The sequence below is a fragment of the Carcharhinus amblyrhynchos genome, chromosome 30, assembly GCF_965287045.1.
Source record: "Carcharhinus amblyrhynchos chromosome 30, sCarAmb.v2.hapA, whole genome shotgun sequence".
In the NCBI taxonomy this organism is placed as follows: domain Eukaryota; kingdom Metazoa; phylum Chordata; class Chondrichthyes; order Carcharhiniformes; family Carcharhinidae; genus Carcharhinus; species Carcharhinus amblyrhynchos.
This window is the reverse complement of record NC_137353.1, coordinates 16,117,256-16,142,084: the sequence shown is the minus strand read 5'-3', so window position 1 is coordinate 16,142,084 and position 24,829 is coordinate 16,117,256. Positions and strand designations below refer to the sequence as shown.

Below are 24,829 nucleotides of genomic sequence, written 5' to 3'. Positions count from 1 at the left end.
TTAGTGCTGCCAGTCTGACAATGTAGATTACAATCAGTACTTCCTCAGATATTTCAGACCTCCCTTAGAACTGCTACTCAAACCAGTTCTACACTCAATCAGTACTATCCCATGCAACATACAGCACTGCCTCAGTACTGTCCCTATGACAAATCAGATTTCCCTCAGAACTACCCTTCTGGCAGCACAGATTTCCCTCACACAATATTTTCTCAGCATTGCTGCTCCCACAGAGTAGAGATCTCACACTATTGCACTGCATTGTAGAGTTAGAGCCCACATTACCCTGACTGAGCCAAGCTCGTGGTCAGATCACGTCAAAACACATCACTGGCAGGTAACATTGTGGGAACAAAGAAACTGAGACAAAAAAACTCATTGTGATCTTAAACACAAGAAAATAATCAACATATTATTAGCATGAGGAGGATGCCAATACGTCCAGCAGTGTTCTAACTAGTGGAAATCTTCATTGAAAAGTAATGTGTGTGATAGCCATTTGAATTTGGCCCTGTTGGCTTCATAAATCCCCAGCCCTTGCCAAGGAGTGAAAGTGTATCTGGGTGGGAATAAGAGAAGCTGGGTCTGTAGGGTCTTGTCACATTGCTGAGTGGTGAAGTGATCCCTTGCACCAACTATTCACAGCTTGCATTATAAACAATGTTTTAATAACATCACAATCAAAAAAAGCTCTGGAATTTTATCCTGGGAACAGCAGGCTGATATTCCATGAGAATCCTACCCAGATAGTGAGTGAATAAAAACTGGATTACTGATGGGTTAAAGTTTCATCCTGCATTTTTGTCCTGGTGTCAATTTTCAAACTGAGGGACTATTTCAGAAATGGTAATAGATTTAATAATACTTTAGCCTAATTCACCCCTCTCACCTCTCCTCCTCCTCTCCTGAAGGTGCCGACTCTCACTGGGTTTCAACTCTTCCAGACTCCTGAGGGTGATGATTGTCACTAGGGTTCAGCCCCTCTACTGAAGGTGCTGATTCTCACGGGATCAGCCCCTCTCCTGAAGGTGCTGACTCTCACTGGGGTTCAGCCCTTCTCTGAAGATGCTAACTTTCATTGGGATTCAGGTCCTCTCCTGAAGATGCTGACTCTTACTGGAGTCCTCTTGAAGGTGCTGACTCTCACTGGAGTCCTCCTGAAGGTGCTGACTCTCACTGGAGTCCTCCTGAAGGTGCTGACTCTCACTGGCATTCAGCTTCTCTTCTTATAAAGCAGAGGTTGATTCCCTCTCTGAGAACTAACAGCAAAGCACCAAAGGGGAGTACCTCACCTTATAATCTGTAAAAGGTATGTGTGAAATGGTGTGACCTGTGCTTCAGCAACTTCTAGTGGTTAAAAACAAAATAAATCCCTGACACTTACTCTAAAATTAACACAATTTATTTATCTAACTTACAGTGAACAAATTAACTGAACTCTTAACAAACTGAATAAATCTCTTCTAACTGTTAACTATCCCCAAATAAAACACGATTCTAAAGGTATGCTGTTCCAATAAATACAATTCCCACTTAATTAACAAAAAATAGAACATAGTCACTCTAAATTACAACCAGGTTTTTTGTCTTTGAGAATATTCAGGGCCTTTTCTGTTGATTCTTCTGCCTGGAACTTCTTTCTTCTTTGGTACCTTCTCTATCTAGATAGTGCTTTCTCTAAGACAGAGATGAAGCTATTAGAGCCAGTGATTCTCTCTCTCTGAGAGCTGTGAGCTGTTATCCCTGGCAGATGGCTCTTTCTTTTTGTCCTACTGACCCCTTTCTTTTATACCTGCGATGATTTTTTTTAAATTCTCTAAGCACAGAAAAAGCACCATCTTTTAAAGGAACCGTGTAATGTTTTCTCCCTAACATTTTACAATTTTACCAACACCGATAATGACCCGACCCAGCTTTACAACAGTGCTGACTCTCACTGGGGTTCAGTTCCTCTCCTGAAGGTGCTGTCCCTCACTGGGGTTCAGTTCCTCCCCTGAAGGTGCTGACCCTCACTGGGGTTCAGTTCCTCTCCTGAAGGTGCTGTCCCTCACTGGGGTTCAGTTCCTCCCCTGAAGGTGCTGACCCTCACTGGGGTTCAGTCCCTCTCCTGAAGGTGCTGACTCTCACTGGGGTTCAGCTCCTCTCCTGAAGGTGCTGACCCTCACTGGGGTTCAGCTCCTCTCCTGAAGGTGCTGACTCTCACTGGGGTTCAGCTCCTCTCCTGAAGGTGCTGACTCTCACTGGGGTTCAGTTCCTCTCCTGAAGGTGCTGACCCTCACTGGGGTTCAGTCCCTCTCCTGAAGGTGCTGACTCTCACTGGGGTTCAGCTCCTCTCCTGAAGGTGCTGACCCTCACTGGGGTTCAGCCCCTCTCCTGAAGGTGCTGACCCTCACTGGGGTTCAGCCCCTCTCCTGAAGGTGCTGACTCTCACTGGGGTTCAGTTCCTCTTCAGGGGATGCTGACTTTCACTGGGGTTCAGCTCCTCTCCTGAAGGTGCTGACTCTCACTGGGGTTCAGCCCCTCTCCTGAAGGTGCTGACCCTCACTGGGGTTCAGCCCCTCTCCTGAAGGTGCCGACTCTCACTGGGGTTCAGCTCCTCCCCTGAAGGTGCTGACTCTCACTGGGGTTCAGCTCCTCCCCTGAAGGTGCTGACCCTCACTGGGGTTCAGCCCCTCTCCTGAAGGTGCTGACTCTCACTGGGGTTCAGCTCCTCCCCTGAAGGTGCTGACTCTCACTGGGGTTCAGCTCCTCCCCTGAAGGTGCTGACCCTCACTGGGGTTCAGCCCCTCTCCTGAAGGTGCTGACTTTCACTGGGGCTCAGCTCCCCTCCTGAAGGTGCTGAGGATTTATGTCCTCAAGTTGTTAGGAGATGAGTTGAGATTGTTCAGGACCTTATAGAACATTACAGCGCAGGGTTACCAAGCAATATTATGAAGCAGCTGGATTAAACTCTTTACCAGCACTGTATCCCCACAGATGTTCATCTACTACCACCTCTTGGTAACCTCTCTTCCCCAGCCTCCTGTCACTGACTCCCTCTTTAAAAGAGGTCCTAACAGTGAAATTCCCTCGTTAAAAGGGGTCCCAAAAGTAAAGCTCCCTCTTTAGCAGCAGCACATGTAAGTGGAACAGATAGCTTGTTGTTTGTGTGGGTTAAGTAATGCTCCCTATGGGATTAGCACTCCCTGAGGCTATTGGCTCTGAAGTTGCCAGAATTAATTACTTTTTCTCTCTCAAAAAATGACTATCTCACAGGGAAAGTGCAAGATGCCCTGAGGGTGCTTTGCGTATCTTTCAGTGAGACACAGTGTTTATCCGTACATCCTGGATTTATCTCAAACACCATCCTCCCCAGCCCACGAAACAGCCAACATCCCAGTCTGTAGAAAGTTCTCAAAGGAGAGCCTTGATCAGTAAGCAAACCAACTCCAAGTACCTGCAGTAATCCATGCGGCTGTTTCTGATTCTGTGGAACCCTGTCAGTCTGTGTGATTGACAAGCAGTTCCAAGGTCCCTCTGCATTCCCACCTTCCCCCCACCCCTCCCCCTTCCCCCACCCACCCAGTACTGATCAGATAAAGCTTTACAGATGTTGCGCACTGTTTTCAATTTTATTCAGGAACCATCGACATTGCTTTACACATTCTCAATGCAGAAGGAAAAGGAGTTAACAATGGCCAACATTTTCCTTCCCTTGCTATGGATTGTCTGCCTTTAATGGAATCATTCACTCGTATTCTGATGTAAAGTTGGCCTCATATTGTGATCATTGTGTTGTGATCACTCTGTCATAGAACCATAGAATCCCTACAGTGAAGAAGACGGCCATTCAGCCATCCGTCTGCACGTATCTTATCCAAGCCCTCCCCCCTTTGCACTATCCCTGCACCTCACATATTTACCTTGCTAATCCCCCAACCTACAGATCTTGGGACACTAAGAGGCAGTTTAGAATGGACAATCCACCTAACCCACACATCTTTGAACTGTGGGAAGAAACCAGAACACCCAGAGGAAACCTACGCAGACACAGGGAGAATATGCAAACTCCACATGGCCAGAATCAAATCTCTATCCCTGGCACTGTGAGTCAGCAGTGCCAAGCAACATGAACCATGCAGTCCTTGTCATGATCGCTGTGTTGTGATCACTATTATGGTCAAAGCATGGTGGCGCAGTGGTTAGCATTGCTGCCTCACTGTGCCAGGGACCCAGGTTCGATTCCCGGCTTGGGTCACTGTGTGGAATCTGCATGTTTTCCCCGTGTCTGTGTGGGTTTCCTCTGGGTGCTCAGGTTTCCTCCCACAGTTTGAAAGACATGCTGGTTAGGTGCATTGGCCATGCTAAATTCTCCCTCAGTGAGGCCGAACAGGAGCTGGAGTGTGGCAACTAGAGGATTTTCACAGTAACTTCGTTGTAAGCCTACTTGTGACACTAACAAATAAACTTTAAAACCTTGTGGTCACTGTGTCCTGGTCACTGTATCACGGTCACTATATTGTGGCCACAGTGGTCACTCTGTCCTGGCACTGTGCCTTGGTTACTGTGCTGTAATGATGTGAAGATGCCGGTGTTGGACTGGTCACTATCCTGGTCACTCTGTGGTTGTCACTATGTCCTGGTCACTGTGTCCTGGTCACACTCTGGTGGTCACTGTGTCCTGGTCACTGTGTCCTGGTCACTACACTGCGGTCACTGTGTCCTGGTCACTGCACTGTGGTCATTGTGCCCTGGTCACTATGCTGAGGTCACAGTGCTCTGGTCACTGTGCTGTGGTTACTGTGTTCTCTGGGTCAAAGTGTGTATGCAAACAGTTTTCACGCTGTCCCGGATCAACTCATCTGCAATTGTTTCTCAGCTTTCACTCTCTTGCTTCCAAAACATCTGAATTAGGAAATCATATTTCGACATTATATCAGTCCTCCCCCGACCTCAGCCTGTACCCCCTGGTTATCACCATCCCACATCCCAGTCTCATTTTCTTCCCAAACAAGCTTGGGTATCTCAGTGTCTAAACATGGAATGCTTTCCCAGGGGAGAATCACAGTACACTCTGCAAACATCAGATCAGGAGCATGATTCCTGGAGTTTCCACAAAGATTATTCTCATCCAAACAGTCAATGCCTTTATTGACAACCCACCATCCCCCTTCCACTCGCTCAACTCACACTCCTCTCCATCTTGCCCCCCTCCCAACCCCAGCCTCTAACCCTCCCAATTCGCTTTGCACTTCAGCCCTTTCTACCCCCTCTCTTCCTGTCATCTCTCCCTTTTCCTGCTTTCCTATCTCACCCCCTCGCCTCTGTTCGGAATGAGCTGGAATCTCACCATTAATCTCTCATCTCTCTCTTCCACAGGTGATGAGTATCCTGAGTAACCCGGGAGCAGTGCCCCCTCAGCCACAGCATGACTTCTCTATCTCCCCTCTGCATAGTAGCCTGGACACCTCAAACCCACTTACTGCCAGCTGCAGCCAGCGAGCAGACTCCATCAAGGGCGTGGAGAGCCTCCCCAGCTCACAGTCCTACTGCACACCTGCCTACAGCACATCTGGATACAGCATGGACCCTGTGCCTGGCTACCAGTATGCCCAGTATGGACAGAGTAAGCATCACCTGCTGGAACTACACTCCAGCAAGCAGAGCAATAACATATGAATGGGGTGGGCAATGGGTGCTCCTTATGTCAGAGTGCAGGCTGGAGGGGAAGGGACGAGAGAGGCAGGTTTCATCCTGTGCAGTGAGTCAATCAGGCAATGGAGAGCATTAGGGCAACAGCAAATTAATTTAGTGGCCTTGGGCTAGGGAGGGAGAAAATGCTGGACACCTAGTGGAGCTTTTTCAAGGAACAAATACTGCATGTCCTTGATAGGTATGACCCTGGCAGGCAGGGAGGAAATGGCCAAGAGAGGGAACCATGGTTCACAAAGGAAGTTGAATATCTTGTTAATAGGAAAAAGGAAGCGTATGTAAGGATGAAAAAACAAGGTTCAGTTGGGTCGCTTGAGTGTTACAAGGTAGCTAGGAATGAGTTAAAGAAAGGAGAGCTAGGAGGGGGCATGAGAAGTCCTTGGTGGGTCGGATAAAAGAAAACCCCAAGGCTTTTTACTCTTATGTGAGAAATAAAAGAATGACCAGGGTGAGTTTTGGGCTAGTCAAGGATAGTAGTGGGAACTTGTGCATGGAGTCAGAAGAGATAAGTGAGGCGTTGAATGAATACTTTTCTTCAGTGTTCACTAAGGAGAGGGGCCGTGTTTTTGAGGATGAGTGTGTGATACAGGTTGATAGGATGGAGGAGGTAAATGTTCTGAGGGAAGATGTATTAGCAATTTTGAAAAATCTAAGGGTTGATAAGTCCCCTGGGCCAGATGGGATACATCCTAGGATACTTTGGGAGGCAAGGGATGAGATTGCGAAGCCTTTTGCTTTGATCTTTTGGTCCTCACTGTCCATGGGGATCTTGACAGAGAATTGAAGAGTAGCAAATGTTGTTCCTCTCTTCAAGAAAGGAAATAGGAATGAACCTGGTAATTATAGGCCAGTTAGTCTTATTTCAGTGATCGGTAAGTTAATGGAAAGGGTCCTGAGAGATAGGATTTATGACCATTTGGAAAGATGTAGTTTAATCCGGGATAGTCAGCACAGTTTCGTGAGGGGTAAGTCCTGCCTCAAAAATTTGATTGGATTCTTTGAGGAGGTAACTAAGTGTGTGGATGAAGGTAGAGCAGTTGATGTCATATACATGGATTTTAGTAAGGTGTTTGATAAGGTTCCCCATGGTAGGCTCATGAAGAAGATAAGGATGTGTGGGATAGAAGGAAATTTGGCCAATTGGATAAGTAACTGGCTGTCTCATAGAAGACAGAGGGTGGTGGTGGAAGGAAAATTTTCAGATTGAACGCCAGTTACCAGTGGTGTACCATAGGGGTCAGTGCTGGGTTCCTCTGCTATTTGTGATTTTTATCAATGACTTGGAAGAGGGGGCTGAAGGGTGGGTTAGTAAATTTGCTGATGACACCAAGATTGGTGAAGTAGTGGATGAGGTGGAGGGCTCTTGCAGGCTGCAGAGACATTGATAGGATGCAGAGCTGGGCTGAAAAGTGGCAGATGGAGCTTAAGCCTGATAAATGTGAGTTGATTCATTTTGGTAGGACAAACTTGAGTGCAGATTACAGGGTCAACGGCAGGGTTCTCAGGAATGCGGAGGAACAGAGAGATCTTGGGGTTCATATCCACAGATCTCTGAAGGTTGCCACTCAAATGGTTAGAGCTGTGAAGAAGGCTTATAGTATGTCAGCGTTTATTAACAGGGAGTTTGAGTTTAAGAGCTGTGGGGTTATGCTGCAACTATACCGGATGCTGGTGAGACCACATTTGGAATATTGTGTTCAGTTCTGGTCACCTCACTATAAGAAGGATGTGGAAGCATTGGAGACAGTGCAGAGGAGATTTACCAGGATGCTGCCTGGTTTGGAGGGTAGGTCTTATGAGGAAAGGTTGAGGGAGCTGGGGCTTTTCTGTTTGGAGCGGAGGAGGATGAGAGGCAACTTAATAGAGGTTTATAAGATGATGAGAGGGATTTATAGAGTGGAAGTGCAGAGACTATTTCCTCGGGTGGATGTAGCTGTTATAGGAAGCATAACTATAAGGTTCATGGTGGGAGATATAGGAGAATGTCCGAGGTAGATTCTTTACTCAGAGAGTGGTTGGGGTGTGGAATGCACTGCCTGCTGTGATAGTGGAGTCGGACACTTTAGGAACTTTCAAGCTGTTATTGGATAGGCACATGGAGCACACCAGAACGACAGGGAGGGGATAGCTTGATCTTGGGATTGGACATAGCTCGGCACAACATTGAGGGCCAAAGGGCCTGTACTGTGCTGTACTGTTCTATGTTCTAGTGTAATATCAGAGTGTTCCAGTAAGGGGTGGTGTTTTATAACAGAGTGTTGCAGTGAGGGGTGTGTGTTAGAATGTTGCAGTGAGGGGTGTGTGTTATATCAAAGTGTTCAAATGAGAGGTGTGTATTATATGAGAGTGTTACAGTGAGGGGTGTGGGATTTTTCAGAGTGAGGAGTGAAGTGAGGGGTGTGTGTTATATCAAGGTGTTCTAGTGAAGGCTGTGTGTTACATCAGGATGCTATTGTGAGGATTTTGTTATGTCAGTGCATTACACTACGGGCTGTGTTTTATATCAGTGTTACTTTGAGGGTGTGAGTTATATTAGTGAGGGAGTGTGTGTTTTATCAGAGTGTTATACTGAGGGTTGTGTGCAATATTAGAATGTTTCAGTGAGAGGTATGTGTTGTATCAAAGTGTTCAAATGAGGGGTGTGTGTTATATCAGAGTGTTACAGTGAAAGGAATGGGATTTTTCAGAGTGAGGAGTGAAGCGAGGGGTGTGTGTTATATCAAGGTGTTCTAGAATGCATCTGTGAGGGGTGTGTGTTGTATTGGAATGTTGCAGTGAGGGGTGTGTGCCATAATTTCAGTGAGGAGTATGTGCTATATTAGAATATTTCAGTGAGGACTGTGTGCTGTATTAGAATATTTCAGTGAGGAATGTGTGCTATATTAGAATATTTCAGTGAGGAACGTGTGCTATATTGGAATATTTCAGTGAGGAACGTGTGCTATATTAGAATATTTCAGAGAGGAATGTGTGCTATATTAGAATATTTCAGTGAGGAATGTGTGCTATATTAGAATATTTCAGTGAGGAACGTGTGCTATATTAGAATATTTCAGAGAGGAATGTGTGCTATATTAGAATATTTCAGTGAGGAATGTGTGCTATATTAGAATATTTCAGTGAGGGGTGTGTGCTATATTAGAATATTTCAATGAGGGGTGTGTGCTATATTAGAATATTTCAGTGAGAGGTATGTGTTGTATTAGAACGTTACAGTGAGGGGTGTGTTTTATATTTGTGTTAGCGACAGGGAATTGTTATATCAGAGTGGTTTAGTAAGGTGTGTGTGTTATGTCAGAGTGTAACAGTGAAGAATGTGTTTTATATCAGAGTACTGCAGTGAGAGTTTTGTTATATCAGAATATTGCAGTGAGTGGTGTGAGTTATATCACTGTGAGACATCGAGGTATTTGTGTTATGTCTGAGTGTAACAGTGAAGAGTGTTTTATATCAGAGTATTACAGTGAGGGGTGTGTGTTGTATCAGTACTACAGTGATGGTTTTGTTACATCAGTGCATTACACTAACAGATATATTTTATATCAAGTGTTACAGTGAGCGGTGTGGGATATATCAAAGTATTACAGTGTTATATCAGAGTGTTATAGTGAAGGGTGTGTGTTATATCAGCGTTTTACAGTGAGGGGTGTGTGTCATATCAGCGTGTTACACTGAGGAGTGTGTGTTATGTCAGAGTGTTACAGTGATGGGTGTGTGTTGTATCAAAGTGTTGCAGTGAGTAGTGGGTGTTATAGTAGAATGTTACAGCGAATGGTGTGTGTTATATTAGAGCGATGCACTGAGGGGTGTGTGTGGTATCAAAGCATCATAGTGAGAGGGGTGTGTTTTATCAGTGTGTTACAGCAAAAGATGTGTGTTATACCAGAGCAACAGTGAGCGTTTTGTTAAATCAGTGCATTACAGTAAGTTGTGTGTTTTGTGTCAGAGTGTTATAGTGAGGTGTGTGGATATCAGAGTGGCACAGTGAGGGATGTACGTTATATCAGAGATTTGCAATGAGTGGTGTGTGTTATATCACAATGTTACAGTGAGTAGTTTATGTTTTATTATGATGTTAAACTAAGGAGATATTTTAAATCAGGGTGTTATAGTGAGGCCAATGGGTATATCACAGTGTTACTTGAGGGCTGTATTTTATACCAGCTTACTGCCCTGAGCGTTTTGTAATATCAGTTCATTACAGTAAGGTGTGTGTGTTATATCCCAGTGTTAGAGTAAGCGGTGTGTGTTATTAACAGAGTGTTCCAATGGGGGTTGTCTGTTACGACAAAGTGTTACAATGAAGAGTGCGTGTTATATCAGTGTTTTGCAGGGTGAGGTATGTGTTACATCAGAGTGACACATTGAGGGCCATGTGTTATATCACAGAATTACAATGAGGCATCTGTCTTTCATCACATTGTTACAGTAAGGAGGTGTTTTATATCAGAGTGTTACAGTGAGGTGTGCGGGATTTGTCATAGTGTTACTTTGAAGGGTGTATGTTATACAGCAGGTTAGGTGTAAGGATTCGCATTCTAATCAGTAACCTCTAAACTGTCTGTACTTTATATGCTCTGTCTGAGGCCAGAACTCCCCATTCACCTGACGAAAGGACTAACCCGAAAGCTTGTGAGTCTATTATCAAATAAATCGGTTGGACTAAAACCTGGTGTTGTCAGACTTTTTACTGTGTTTATACCAGACTACTACAGTGAAGCTTTTGTCATATCAGTGCATTACAGTAAGGTGTGCATGTTCAATCGGAGTATTCCAATAAGGGGTGTCTGTTATATCATGGTGTGATGTGGAAATGCTGGCATTGGACTCGGATAAACACAGTAAGAAGTCTCACAACACCAGGTTAAAGTCCAACAGGTTCATTTGGTAGCACAAGCCACTAGCTTTTGGAGCAATGCCTCTAATGAAGGGGCAGTGCTCTGAAAGCTAGTGACTTATGCTATCAAATGAACCTGTTAGACTTTAACCTGGTATCACAGTGTTACACTGAGGGGTGTATGTTATATTAGAGTGTTCCAATAATGGTTATGTGTCATGTTACAGTTAGAGGTGCCTGTTGTATAAGAGTGTCACAGTGAGGGGGTGGAATATATCAGAATATTACAGTGAGCTGTGTGTGTTAGCTCAGAGTGTCACAGTGAGGGGTATGTGTAATGTCACAGTGTTACAGGGGGACGTGTGTTATGTCACAGTGATGCAGTGAGATGTGTGTGTTATATCAGAGGGTGAACATGAGGAATATTTCACTAAGGCATGAGTGTTGTATCAGTACTTTGCAGCGTGGGGTGTGTGTTATATCAAAATGTTTAAATGAGGGATGTGTGTTACATTATAGTGTTATGGTGAGGAGTGTGTGTTATATTAGAGTTTCACTGTAAGAAGCGGGTGTTATATCAGAGCGTTATAGTGAGGGGTGTGTGTTGTATCACAGTTTTACAGTGAGGGGTGTGTGCTGTATCACAGTGTTACAGTAAGGGGTATGTGTTTTAATGCAATATTGAACTAAGGGGATGTTTTTTATCAGGGGGTTATTGTGAAGCATGTGGCGTATATCACAGTGTTACTCTGAGGGGTGTGTGTTATACCAACTTTTTGCCCTAAGTGTTTTGTAATATCAGTTCATTACAGTAAGGTGTATCAGTTATATCCCATCCAGAGTGAGGAATGTGTTATATCAGTGTTTTGCAGTGTGGGGTGTACGTTAAATCAGAGTGATACATTGAGGGCTATGTGTTATATCACAGTATTATAATGAGGCATCCGTCTTTCAACACATTGTTACAGTAAGGGGGTGTTTTATGTCAGTGTTACAGTGAGGTGTGTAGGATTTGTTACAGTGTTACTGTGAAGGGTACATGTTATACAGACTACTACAGCGAAGCTTTTGTCAAATCCATGCACTACAGTAAGCTGTGCATGTTTAACCAGTGTTCCAGTGAAGGGTGTGTGTTATATCGGAGTGTTCCAATGAGGGATATGTGTTATATCGGAGTGTTCCAATGAGGGGTGTGTATTATATCAGAGTGTTTCAGTGAGGGATGAGTATTATATTAGTGTGTCCCAATGAAGGGTGTGTATTATATTAGAGTATTAGATGAAGGCTGTGTGTTATATCAGAGTTTGGCAGTGAAGAGTATGTGCTTTATCATTGTTTTGCAGTATGGGGTTTGTGTTATATCAAAGTGTTACAGTGAAAGTGTGTGTTGTATAAGGGTGTCATAGTGAGAGATGTGGAATATATCAGAGTATTACAGTGAGCTGTGTGGTTAAATAAGAGTGTCATAGTGAGGGTATGTGTTATATCAGAGTACTACAGTGTGGAGTATGTTTATATCAGAGTGTTATAGTGAGGGGTGTGTGTTATATCAGTGTTATAGTGAGGGGTATGTATTGCATCAGAATGTTACTGTTAGGGTGTATGTTATATTGAAGAGTTACTGTGAGGGTGTGTTATATCACAGTGATGCAATTAGATGTGTGTGTTATATCAGAGGGTGAACATGAGGAGTATTTCATTAGGGATGTGTATTATGTCAATGTTTTGCAGTGTGGGGCATGTGTTATATCAAAGTTTTTAAATGAGGGCTGTGCGATAGAACACAGTTTACAATGAGGGGCGTGTGTTGTATAGGATCGTTGCATTGAGAGATGCATAGTATATAAGAGTGTTGCAGTGAGGGTTGTGTGTAACATCATAGTTTTATCGTGAGGGGTGTGTGTTGTACCAGAGTGTTGCAGTGAGGAGTGTTGTGTTATATCAGAGTTTCACGGTGAGGAGTGGGTGTTATATCAGAGTGTTACAGTGAGAAGTGTGCATTGTATCAGTGTTGCAGTAAGGGTTGTGTGTTTTATTACAATGTTAAACTAAGTGGATGTTTTATATCAGAGTATTACTGTGAGGGGTGTGTGATATACCAACATATTGCCCTCAGCATTTTGTAATATCAGTTCATTACAGTAAGATGTGTGTTTTATATCCCAGTGTTGGAGTGAGGGGTATGTGTTCCAATGAGAGGTGAGTGTTATTATCAGAGTGTTTCAGTGAGGGTGTGTGTTATATCACACGGTTACAGTAAGGGGATGTTTAATATCAGAGATTTACAGCGAGGTGTGTGGGATTTGTCACAGTGTTACTATAAACGCAATGGGGGGGTGTGTTAAATCAGAGTGATACATTGAGGGCTGTGTGTTATATCGCAGTATTACAATGAGGCGTGTGTCTTTCATCACATTGTTACAGTAGGGGGATGTTTTATATCAGTGTTACAGTGAGGTGTGTGTTATATCACACTGTTACAGTAAGGGGGTGTTTTATGTTAGAGTTTTACAGTAAGGTTTGTGGGATTTGTCACAGTGTTAATTATGAAGAGTGTGTGTTATATCAGAGTACAAAAGTGAGGGGTGTGCATTGTATCAGAGTGTTCCAGTGAGGGATGTGTGTTATGTCAGAATGTTACAGTGAGGGGTTTGTGTAATACTAAGTCTTACAGTGAGGGTGTGTGCTATATCAGTGTTACAATGAGGGTGTGTGTTATATCACACAGTTACAGGTAAGGGGGTGTTTTGTATGAGCTTTACAGTGATGTTTGTGGGATTTGTCACAGTGTTACTGTGAAGAGTGTGTGTGATATCAGAGTGCAAAAGTGAAGGGTGTGTGGTGTATCAGAGTGTTCCAGTGAGAGGTGTGTGTTATATCAGAATGATGGGTTTATGTTATATCAGAGCCTTACAGTGAGGATGTGTCTGGTATCAGTATTACAGTGAAGGTGTGTGTAATATCAGAGTGTTACAGTGAGAGTGTTACGTCAGAGTGTTACAGTGAGAGTGTACATTGTGTCACACTGTTACGGTAAGGGATGTTTTATATCAGAGATTTAGAGTGAAGTCTGTGGAATTTGTCACAATGTTACTGTGAAGGGTGTATGTTGTATCAGAGTATGGTAAAAGTCTGACAACACCAGGTTTCATTCCAACCGATTTATTTGATAGTAAATTCACTAGCTTTCGGGTTAGCCCCTTCATCAGGTGAATGGAGAGTTCTGGCCTCAGACAGAGCATATAAAGCACAGACAGTTTACAGATTACCGATTAGAATACGGATCTTTACACCTAACCTGCTGTTCAAGTCTTAAAGTGGCTAACAATGTGTGTGGAAGGAGCACTGATCACAGGTTAAAGAGATGTGTATTGTCTCCAGACAGTACAGTGAGTGAGGTTTTGCAAACCCAGGCAGGTCACAGGGGTTACAGATAGTGCAACATGAACCCAAGATCCCTGTTGAGACCGTCCTCATGTGTGCGGAACTTGGCTATCAGTCTCTGCTCGGCGACTCTGCGCTGTCATGTGTCGTGAAGGCCGCCTTGGAGAATGCTTACCTGAAGGTCAGAGGCTGAATGCCCATGACCACTGAAGTGTTCGCCAACAGGAAGGGAACAGTCTTGCCTGGTGATTGTCGAGCGATGTTCATTCATCCGTTATCGTAGCGTCTGCATGGTCTCCCCAATGTGCCATGCCTCGGGACATCCTTTCCTGCAACGTATCAGGTAGACAATGTTGGCCGAGTTGCAAGAGTATTTACCGTGTACCTGGTGGATGGTAGTCTCACGTGTGATGATGGCATCCATGTCGATGATCCGGCATGTCTTGCAGAGGTTGCTGTGGCAGGGTTGTGTAGTATTGTGGTCACTGTTCTCCTGAAGGCTGGGTAGTTTGCTGCGAACAATGGTCTGTTTGAGGTTGCGTGATTGTCTGAAGGCAAGAAGGGGGGGTGTGGGGATGGCCCTGGCGAGATGTTCGTCTTCATCAATGATATGTTGAAGACTCCGGAGAAGATATCGTAGCTTCTCCGCTCCGGGGAAGTACTGGACGACGAAGGGTACTCTGTCCACTGTGTCCTGTGTTTGTCTTCTGAGGAGATCAGTGCGGTTTTTCGCTGTGGCGCATCAGAACTGTCGATCTATGAGTCGAGCGCCATATCCTGTTCTTATGAGGGCATCTTCCAGCGTCTGGAGGTGTCTGTCACGATCCTCCTCATCTGAGCAAATCTTGTGTATACGGAGGGCTTGTCCATAGGGAATGGCTTCTCTAACATGTTTAGGGTGGAAGCTGGAGAAGTGGAGCATTGAGAGATTGTCTGTAGGCTTGCGGTACAGTGAGGTGCTGAGGTGACTGTCCTTGATGGAGATGCGTGTGTCCAAGAATGCAACTGATTCTGGGGAATAGTCCATGGTGAGTCTGATGGTGGGGTGGAATTTGTTGATATCATCATATAGTTGTAGAGCGCAGAGTCGCCAAGCAGAGACTGATAGCCAAGTTCCACACACATGAGGACGGTCTCAACAGGGATCTTGGGTTCATGTTGCACTATCTGTAACCCCCGTGACCTGCCTGGGTTTGCAAAACCTCACTCACTGTACTGTCTGGAGACAATACACATCTCTTTAACCTGTGATCAGTGCTCCTTCCACACACATTGTTAGCCACTTTAAGACTTGAACAGCAGGTTAGGTGTAAAGATTCGCATTCTAATCGGTAATCTGTAAACTGTCTGTGCTTTATATGCTCTGTCTGAGGCCAGAACTCTCCATTCACCTGACGAAGGGGCTAACCCGAAAGCTAGTGAATTTACTATCAAATAAATCGGTTGGACTGAAACCTGGTGTTGTCAGACTTTTTACTGTGTTTACCCCAGTCCAACGCCGGCATATCCACAACGTATCAGAGTATTCCAGTGAGGGGTGTTTCTTACATCAGAGTGTTGCAGTGAGGGATGTGTAGTGAGATCATAGTGTTCCAGTAATGGGTGTGTGTTATATCAGAGTCTTACAATGAGGGTGTGTGTATTATATCAATGTTACAGTGAGGGTGTGTGTTATATCAGAGTGTTGCAATGAGAGTTTGTTATGTCAGAGTGTTCCAGTGACAGTGTGCATTATATCACACTGTTACAGTAAGGGGGTATTTTATATCAGAGATTTATAGTGAGGTCTGTGGGATTTGTCACAGTGTTACTGTGAAGGGTGTATGTTGTATCAGAGTATTGTAGTGAGGGGTGTGTGTTATATCAGAGTATTCCAGTGAGGGGTGTTTGGTATATCAGAGTTTGCAGTGAGGGATGTGTAGTTATATCATAGTGTTCCATAAGGGGTGTGTGTTATATCAGAGTGTTCCAGTGAGGGATGTGTGTTATATCAGAGTGAGGGATGTGCATTATATCAGAGTGTTCCAGTGATGGGTGTGTGTAATAGCAATGTTAGGGTGAGGGGTGTGTCATATCAGACTGTTCCAGTATGAGTTGAATGTTTTATCGGAGTATTCCAGTGAAGGGTGTGTTATAGTGAGGGGTGTGTGTTATATCAGAGTACTACTTTTACAATTCAGGTTGGATACTTCAAGGTGTTTTGTGAAGCTCACATGACCTGTCATGTGTTATGTTGTATTTGGCTAGGATGAGCATGAGAGATTTCACTTCAGCTGTGATTCAACTGATCCACGAGGAGCTTTTACGAAAAATAAAGTTTAATTAAGAATATTGTTAACATGTATAGTAAGACAATTGGCAAAAACTTTTAACAATTACAGACAAGAAACAGAACAGCCATAATAATGCATAACTCTTAAGGAATACCTCTAATGTGTTCCAACCAAAGCCAACATCCAATACACAAAACCCTCCAAATAAGCACAGTACAGCATAGGTTAATGTCCACTTGTTACAGGAATCCAGCCTCTTGGCTTGAATGCTGAAAATCCCTTGTGAAGAATCTCAGAAGAGGTTGTAGTTGAATCTGTTTCTCAAAACACAGCTCCTTTAAGGCAGGATGGCAATATGCCTGTTCTTCAGCTAATTGATAATAGTTTCAGAACCAAACAAAGAGAAGAACAAGGAGAGAAAGAGAGACTACTTTGTAATTTACTGATAAACTGCTTCCAACACACTACCCAAAATGAAACTGAAAGCCCAAAGGAAAAAAACCCTATCACCTGACTGCACAAATGAAACTGAAAGCCCTAGCACCTGAGTGCCAGAGCATAGCTCCACTCCAGTGACATCACTGGAGCTGTATGCTACATGATTTTTTTAAAAAATCTTTCTTAAAGGTACACTCACATGACAACTACAGTGAGGGCTTTGTGACATCAGTACATTACAATAAGTTATGTCCATTCAATCAGAGCATTCCAATGTGGGGTGTGTGTTATATTAAAGTTTCAGATGAGGGATGTTTGTTATATCAGAGTTTGGCAGAGGAGTGTGTGCTTTATCAGTCTTTTGCAGTGTAGGGTTTGTGATATATCAAAGTGTTGCAGTGAGAGGTGTGTGCTATATAAGAGTGTCACAGTGAGGGCTGTGGGTTATATCAAAGTGTTACTGTGTCATATCAGAGTGTTGCAGAGACGGGTGTGTGTTATATCAGAGTGTTGCAGTGAGAGGTGTATGTTATGTCAGAGTTACAGTGAGGGGTCTGTATTAAATCAGCATGTTGTAGTCAGGGGTGTGTCTTGTATCAGAGTGTTGCAGTGAAAGGTATATGTTGTGTCAGAATGTTACAGTCAGGGATGTACGTTATATTCAAGTGTAAAATGAGGAGTGTGTGACATATCAGAGTTTCACAGTGATGAGTGGGTGTTATATCAGTGTTACAGTGAAGGTGTTCAAAGTTTATTTAAATTTATTTATTAGTGTCACAGGTAGGCTGACATTAACATGGCAGTGAACCTAAGCACCACATTCTGGTGCCTATTCAAGTATACACTGAGGGAGGATTTAGCAAGGCCAGTGCATCTAACCAGCATGTCTTTTTGTCTCTGGGTGGAAACTGTAGCACCCGGAGGAAACCCACGCAGATGCAGGGAGAACATGCAGACTCCACATAGACAATGACTGAAGCCCGGAATCAAACCACAATGCTAACCACTGTGCCACTGGTGTGTGGTATATCAGAGTGTTGCAGTGAGGGTTGTGCTTTATATGAGTGTTACAGTGAGGGGGGTGTGTTATATCAGAGTGTTACAGTGAGGAGTGTGTATTATATTCTATTTTCACAGTGAGGAGTAGGTGTTATATTAGAGAGTTATAGTGTGGGTTGTATTTTGTATCCCTGTTACAGTTAGCTGCGTCTGTTCTATCAGAGGGTTACCGTGAAGGATATGTATTATATCAAAATGTTACAGTAAGGGGTGCGTGTTATGCCAGAGTGTTACTGTGTACAGTCCATTCGTTACTCAGAATAGACGAAGACAGCATTGATATGTTGAATTTCTTTTATTGAGCAGAATTTAAAATTAAAACATTGTAGAAAACTAAAAAGACTGGTGAGAAAGAGGAAGAAAAAGAGAAAAGAGAGAGACACTGGCTTGTCTGCCAGTCCAAGGTCTCGAAAACAGACTTGACCCAAGCTGAAAACATAAGGCTGAGTACAGAATTATAAATTTTCCATTATCTTGTATTGAAATTGTTTAATACTGGCTGTCTCTAACTCTCATAAACAATTTGCAGCTCTGACCATGAAAAGCTTTGTTTTGGTTTATGGAATAGGCCTGTTTCTGCTTCCATTGTAATTTCAAAGAATGCAGTCAATCTTTCAAACTAATCCCAGCATGCCTGTTGAGTTTAACATGTGGTCAAGTTAGCTTTAAAAGCTTAGCATTTAAATGTAATTGCAGAGGGAGAAGTATCTTAAAATGAAGCCTTTGCATAAATTAAGCAAACAGAGCTAAGCATACATAGGATCCCTCATACTATGAATGTGTGTTATATCACAGTGATGCAGAGAGATGTGTATGTTGTATCAGAGGTGAACATGAGGAGTATTTCAGTGAGGATGTGTGTCAGATCAGTGTTTTCCAGAGTGGGATGTGTGTTATAATAAAGTGTTTAAGTGAGAGGTGTGTTATTATCAGACTGTCGCAGTGAGGCCTGTGTGTTATGTCAGAGTGTTACAGTGAGGGGTGCGTGTTGTATCAGAATGTCACAGTGAAGGGTGTGTGTTGTGTATCAGTGTTACAATGAGCTGTGTGTAATATCCAAGTGTTCCAGTGAGGGTGTGGGTTACATCAAGGTGTTAATGTGAGGGTGTGTTATATCACAGTGATGCAATGATGGATGTGTGTTATATCAAAGCATTACCGTGAGGAATGTTTGAGTGAGAGATGTGAGTTTATATCATTGGGAGAGTTTTGCAGAGTCGGTGTTTGTTATATCAAACTGTTTAATCGAGCTGTGTGTGTTATATCAGAGTGCTGCAGTAAGGAGTGTGTGTTGTATCAGTGTAACAGTGAGCTATGTGTTACATCCACGCGTTCCAGTGAGGGGTGTGTGTTATATCAGAATGTTACTTTGTGAGTGTGTGTTATATCAAAGTGTTAATGTGAGGATGTGTTATATACAGTAAGCAGTCTGACAACACCAGGTTTAAGTCCAACCGATTTATTTGATAGTAAACTCACAAGCTTTTGAGGTTAACCTCTTTGTCAGGTGACTTAAATCGGTTGGACTTAAACCTGGTGTTGTCAGACTTCTTACGGTGTTTACCCCAGTCCAATGCTGGCATCTCCACATCATGACTACTATCGATGTGTTATATCACAGTGATGCAGTGAGGGATGTGTATTATATTAAAGCGTTACTGTTAGGAGTGTTTCAGTGAAGGGCATGTGTTATATCAGTGTTTTGCAGTGTGGATGTGTGTTATATCATTGTGTTATAGAGAGATATGTGTATTATATCATTATGTTACAGTAAAGGATGTGTGTTGTACCAATGTTACAGTGAGCTGAATGTAATATCCATGCATTCCAGTGAGGGTGTGTGTTATATCCAGGTGTTAAAATGATGGTGTCTTATATCACAGTGCTGCAGTGAGGGATGTGTGTTATATCAGTGTTACAATGAGTTATGTGTTATAGTGAGCTGAATGTAATATCCACACGTCCCAGTGCGGGGTGTGTGTTATATCAGAGTGTTATTGTGAGGGTTTGTGTTATATCATGGTGTTAATGTGAGGGTATGTTATATCACTGTGATGCAGTGAGGGATATGTGTTATATTAAAACGTTACTATGAGAGATGTTTCAGTGAGTGTTGTGTGTTATGTTTTACAGAGTGGGTGTGCTAAATCAAAGTGATTAAGTGAGGTGCATGTGTTATATCATTGTATTACAGTCAGGGGTGTGTTGTATCAGAGTGTTCCAGTGAGGGGTGTGTTCAGAGTATTCCAGTGCAGGGTGTGTGTTATCTCAGAATGTTATAGTGAGGGGTGTGTGGTAGATCCGAGTGTTACAGTGATGGGTGTGTTATATCAGAATGTCATAGTGGGGCTTATGTGTTATATCAGAGTGTTGCACTGAGAGGTGTGTGTTTATATCAAATTGTTCCTGTGAGGGGGGTGTGTTATGTCAGAGTGTTCCAGTTAAGGTGTACGTTATATCAGAGTGTTAGAGTGAGGGTTAGGGGTATGTTACATCAGTGTGTTCCAATGAGGGGTGTGTGTTATATCAGAGTGTTCCAGTGTGGGGTGAGTATTATATCAAATTGCTGGAGTGAGGGGTGTGTGTTATATCATAGTATTACAGCGAGAGGTGTGTCTTATATTAGTATATTGCTATGATGGATGTGTATTATATCAGAGTGTTCCAGTTAGGGGTGTACATTATATCAGAATGTTAGGATGAGGGGTGTGTGTTACATCAGTGTGTTCCAGTGAGGTGTGTGTGCTATATCAAAGTATTCCAGTGCGGGATGTGTGTTATATGAGATTTCTGAATTGAGGGTTGTGTGTTACATCAGAGTATTGCAGAGAGGGTGTATGTTCTATCAGATTGCTGAAGTGAGGGGTTTGGGTTATATCTGAGTGAACCAGTGAGGGTTATGTGTTATATCAGCGTGTTCCAATGATGGGTGTGTGTTATATCAGAGTATTTCAGTGAGGGGTGTGCATTATATCAGAATATTAAGGTGAGAAGTGTGTATTATATCAAAGTGTTCCAGTGAGGGGTGTGTGTTATGTCAGAGTGTTTTAGTGAGGAGCGTGTTTATATCAGAGTGTTTCAGTGAGGGATGTGTGTTATATCAGAGTGTTACAGTGACAGGTATGTGTTATATCTGATTGAACCAGTGAGGGTTATGTGTTACATCAGAGTGTTCCAGTGAGAGGTGTGCATTATATCAGAATGTTAGCATGAGGGGTGTGTATTATATTAGAATATTCCAGTGAGGGGTGTGTATTGTATCAGTGTTACAATGAGCTGTGTGTAATATCTACATGTTCCATGAGGGGGTGTGTTATATTCAGGTGTTAAATCGAGGGTGTCTTATATCACAGTGCTGCAGTGAGGGCTGTGTGTTATATCAGTGTTACAGTGAGTTGTGTGTTACATCCTCACATTCTACTGCAGGATTTGTGTTATATCAGAGTGTTATTGTGAGGGTATGTTTATATCAAGGTGTTAATGTGAGTGTGTGTTATATCACAGTGATTCAGTGGGGGATGTGTGTTATATTAAAATGTTACAGTAAAAGGTATTTCAGTGAGTATTGTGTGTTACATCAGTGTTTTGCATTGTGGGTGTGTTATATCAAAGTGTTTAAGTTTGGTGTATGTTGTATATCATTGTGTTACAGTCAGAGGTGTCTTATATCAGATTGTTCCAGTGAGGGTTCTGTGTTATATCAGAGTGTTCCAGTGAGGGGTGTGTGCTATGTCAGAGTATTATTGTGTGGGTTATGTATTACATCAGAGTATTCCAGTGAGGGGTTTGTGTTATATCGGAGTATTCTTGTGTGGGTTGTGTGTTATATCAGAGTATTGCCGTGAGGGACGTGTGTTATGTCAGAATGCTCCAATGAGGGGTGTGGTTATGTTAGCATGCTACAATGAGGTGGTGTTTTATATCAGAGTTCCATTATGACGTGCGTGGGATTTGTCACAGTGTTCCTGTATGGGTGTGTATTATACCGGAGTGTTGCATTGTGGGGTGTGTAATATCAGACTGTTATCATGAGGGGTCTGTGTTATATCAGAGTGTTCCAATAAGGGTGGTTTGTTGTATCAGAGTGTTCCAGTGAGGAGTGTGCGTTATATTAGAGTATTCCAGTGAGGGATGTGTGTTACATCAGGGTATTCCAGTGGGGGGTGTGTGTTATATCAGTGTTCCAGTGAGGAGTGTGTGTTATATCAGAGTGTTCCAATGAGGGGCGTGTGTTATAGCAGGTGTTCCAGTGAGGGGTTTGTGTTATATCGAAGTGTTCCAGTCAAGAGTTTGTGTTATATCAGAGTGTTACAGTGAGGGGTTTGTGTTGTATCAGAATGTTCCAATAAGGAAATAATGAGCTTTTTATCTGAAGAACCAAAAAGAACTGGACATTCTGCAGAGAACACTAAAGGAGACAATAGCTGCAGAAAATGACTGTGTCATCTTTGCCCTTAAGGACTTGGACGAATTACATCGTAAAAGAGCCTTCCAGTTTGATTCCAAAAACTCCAAGGCCATCTGTAAAGAAATTTGACCTCCAAAACAAAAACCACAGAAACCATAAGCTTTGTGACTGGCTGAACATTCATCTACATCAGAGTGTTCCAGTGAGGGATGTGTGTTATACCAGAGTTCCAGTGAGGAGCGTGCGTTATATCAGAGTATTCCAGTGAAGTGTGTGGGTTGTATCAGAGTATTCCAGTGAAGTATGTGTGTTGCATCAGAGTGTTCCTGTGAGGGGTTGTGTGTATTATATCAGATGTTCCAGTGAGGATTGTCTGTTATATCTGAGTGTTCCAGTGAGGGGTTGTGTTGTATCAGTGTGTTCCAGTGAGGGATGTGTGTGCTGTGTCAGAGCATTCTTGTGTGGGATGTGTATTATACCAAAGTATTCCAGTGAGAGGTGTGTGTTATAATCAGAGTGTTCCAATGAGGGGTGTGTTTTATATCAGAGCATTCCAGTAAGGAGAGTGTGCTATATCAAAGTGTTATGGTGCAAGGTATATGTTCTATCAAAGTGTTCCAGTGAGGGGTGTGCATTGTATCAGAGGGTTAGGGTGAAGGGTGTGTTATATCAGAGTTTCGCGGTGAGGGGTGTGTGCTATTTCAGAGTATTCCAGTGAGGGGTATGTATTATATTACGAATGTCGCAGTTAGAGGTGCGTGTGAGATCAGATTGTTCTAAGGAGGGGTATGTGTTATATCAGAGTATTCCAGTCAGGGATGCGTGTTATATCAGAATGTTAGGGTGAGGAGTGTGTGTTATATCAGTATATTCCAGTGAGGCATGTGTATTATATCACAGTGTTCCAGTGAGGGGCGTGTGTTATATCAGAGTATTCCACTAAGGGTAGTGTGTTATATCAGAGTGTTCCAGTGAGGGATGTGTGTCATATCAGACTGTTACAATGAGGTTTTGTGTGGTTATATCAGAATGTCGCAGTGAGGGGTGTGTGTTGTATCAGTGTCACAGTGAGCTGTGTGTAATATCACATATTCCAGTGAGGGGGTGTGTTATATCCAGGTGTTAAAACGAGGGTGTCTTATATCACAGTGCTGCAGTGAGGGATGTGTGTTATATCAGTGTTACAGTGAGTTATATGTTACATCCTCACATTCTAGTGCAGGGTGTGTGTTATATCAAGGTGTTAATGTGAGGATATGTTATATCACAGTGATGCAGTGGGGGTTGTGTGTTATATTAAATCGTTACTGTGAGAGGTGTTTCAGTGAGTGTTGTGTGTTATATCAGTGTTTTGCAGTGTGGGTGTGTTATATCAAAGTGTTTAAGTGCGGCATATGTTTTTTTTATCATTGTGTTACAGTCAGGGGTTATTGTTCCAGTGAGGGGTGTGTGCTATGTTAGAGTATTATTGTGTGGGTTGTGTATTATATCAGAGTATTCCAGTGAGGGATGTGTGTTATATCAGAGTGTTCCAGTGAGGGGTGTGTGCTGTGTCAGAGTATTCTTGTGTGGCTTGTATATTATACCAGAGTATTCCAGTGAGGGGGTTTGTGTTATATCGAAGTGTTCCACTGTGGATTGTGTGTTATATCAGAGTGTTCCAGTATGGGCTGTGTGTTTTATCCAAGTGTTTCAGTGTGGGTTTTGTGTTTTATCAGAGTGTTCTAGTGAGGAATGTATGCTACATCAGAATGTTCCAGTGTGGGTTGTGTGTTATATCAGAGTATTCCAGTGAAGTGTGCGTGTTATATCAGAGTTATCCAGTGAGGGGTGTGTGTTATATCAGAGTGTTCCAGTGAAGGGTTTGTGTTAAATCAGAGTGTTCCAGTGTGGGTTCTGTGTTTATATCAGAGTGTTTCAGTGTGGGTTATGTTTTATATCAGAGTGTTCCACTGAGGGTTTGTGTTATATCAGTGTTCCAGTGAAGTGTGTGTGTTATATCAGTTATAGGGAGACGTGTGTTTTCTATCAAAATGTTCCAGTAAGGGTATGCTATGTCAGAGTATTCTACTGTGGATTGTGTGTAATGTCAGAGTATTCTAGTATGGGTTGTGTGTTATATCAGAGTGTTCCAATGAAGGGTGTGTGTTATATCAGAGCATTCCAGTAAGGGGTGAGTGCTATATCAGGGTGTCATAATGAGAGATGTGTATTCTATCAAAGTGTTCAGTGAGGGTGTGCATTGCATCAGAGTGTTAGGCTGAAGGGTGTCTTATATCAGAGTTTTGCAATGAGGGGTGTGTGCTATATCAGAATATTCCAGTGAGGGGTATTTTTATATCAGAGTGTCACAGTTAGGGGTGCGTGTTATATGAGATTGTTCTAGTGAGGGATGTGTTTTATATCAGAATGTTAGGGTAAGTGGTGTGTGTTATATCAGTGAGTTCCAGTGACAGGTGTGTGATACATCAGAGGGCTGCAGTGATGGGTGTGTGTTATATCAAAGTGTTCCACTGAGGCGTTTGTATTATACCAGAGTGTTCCAATGAGGGATGTGTGTTAGATCAGATTGTTCCACTGAGGGTTGTGTGTTATATCAGAGTGTTCCAGTGAGGGGAGTATCTTATGTCAGAGTGTTCCAGTGAGGGGTGTGTTATATCAGGGTGTTCCAGTGAGGGGTGTGTGTTATATCAGGGTGTTCCAGTGAGGGGTTTGTATTATACCAGAGTGTTCCTGTGA

General features: G+C 43.0%; 1 protein-coding gene across 1 annotated transcript in view; it reads left to right on the top strand.

Annotated features, from left to right (window-relative positions):
* The window catches only part of LOC145360248 (paired box protein Pax-7-like), a 288,901-nt gene that overhangs the window by 247,196 nt on the left and 16,876 nt on the right, over positions 1-24,829 (top strand). Inside the window, exon 9 of the mRNA XM_080215326.1 lies at positions 5,359-5,605. Coding sequence (XP_080071452.1) covers positions 5,359-5,605 — 247 coding nt within the window. The remainder of the gene's footprint in view (positions 1-5,358; positions 5,606-24,829) is intronic.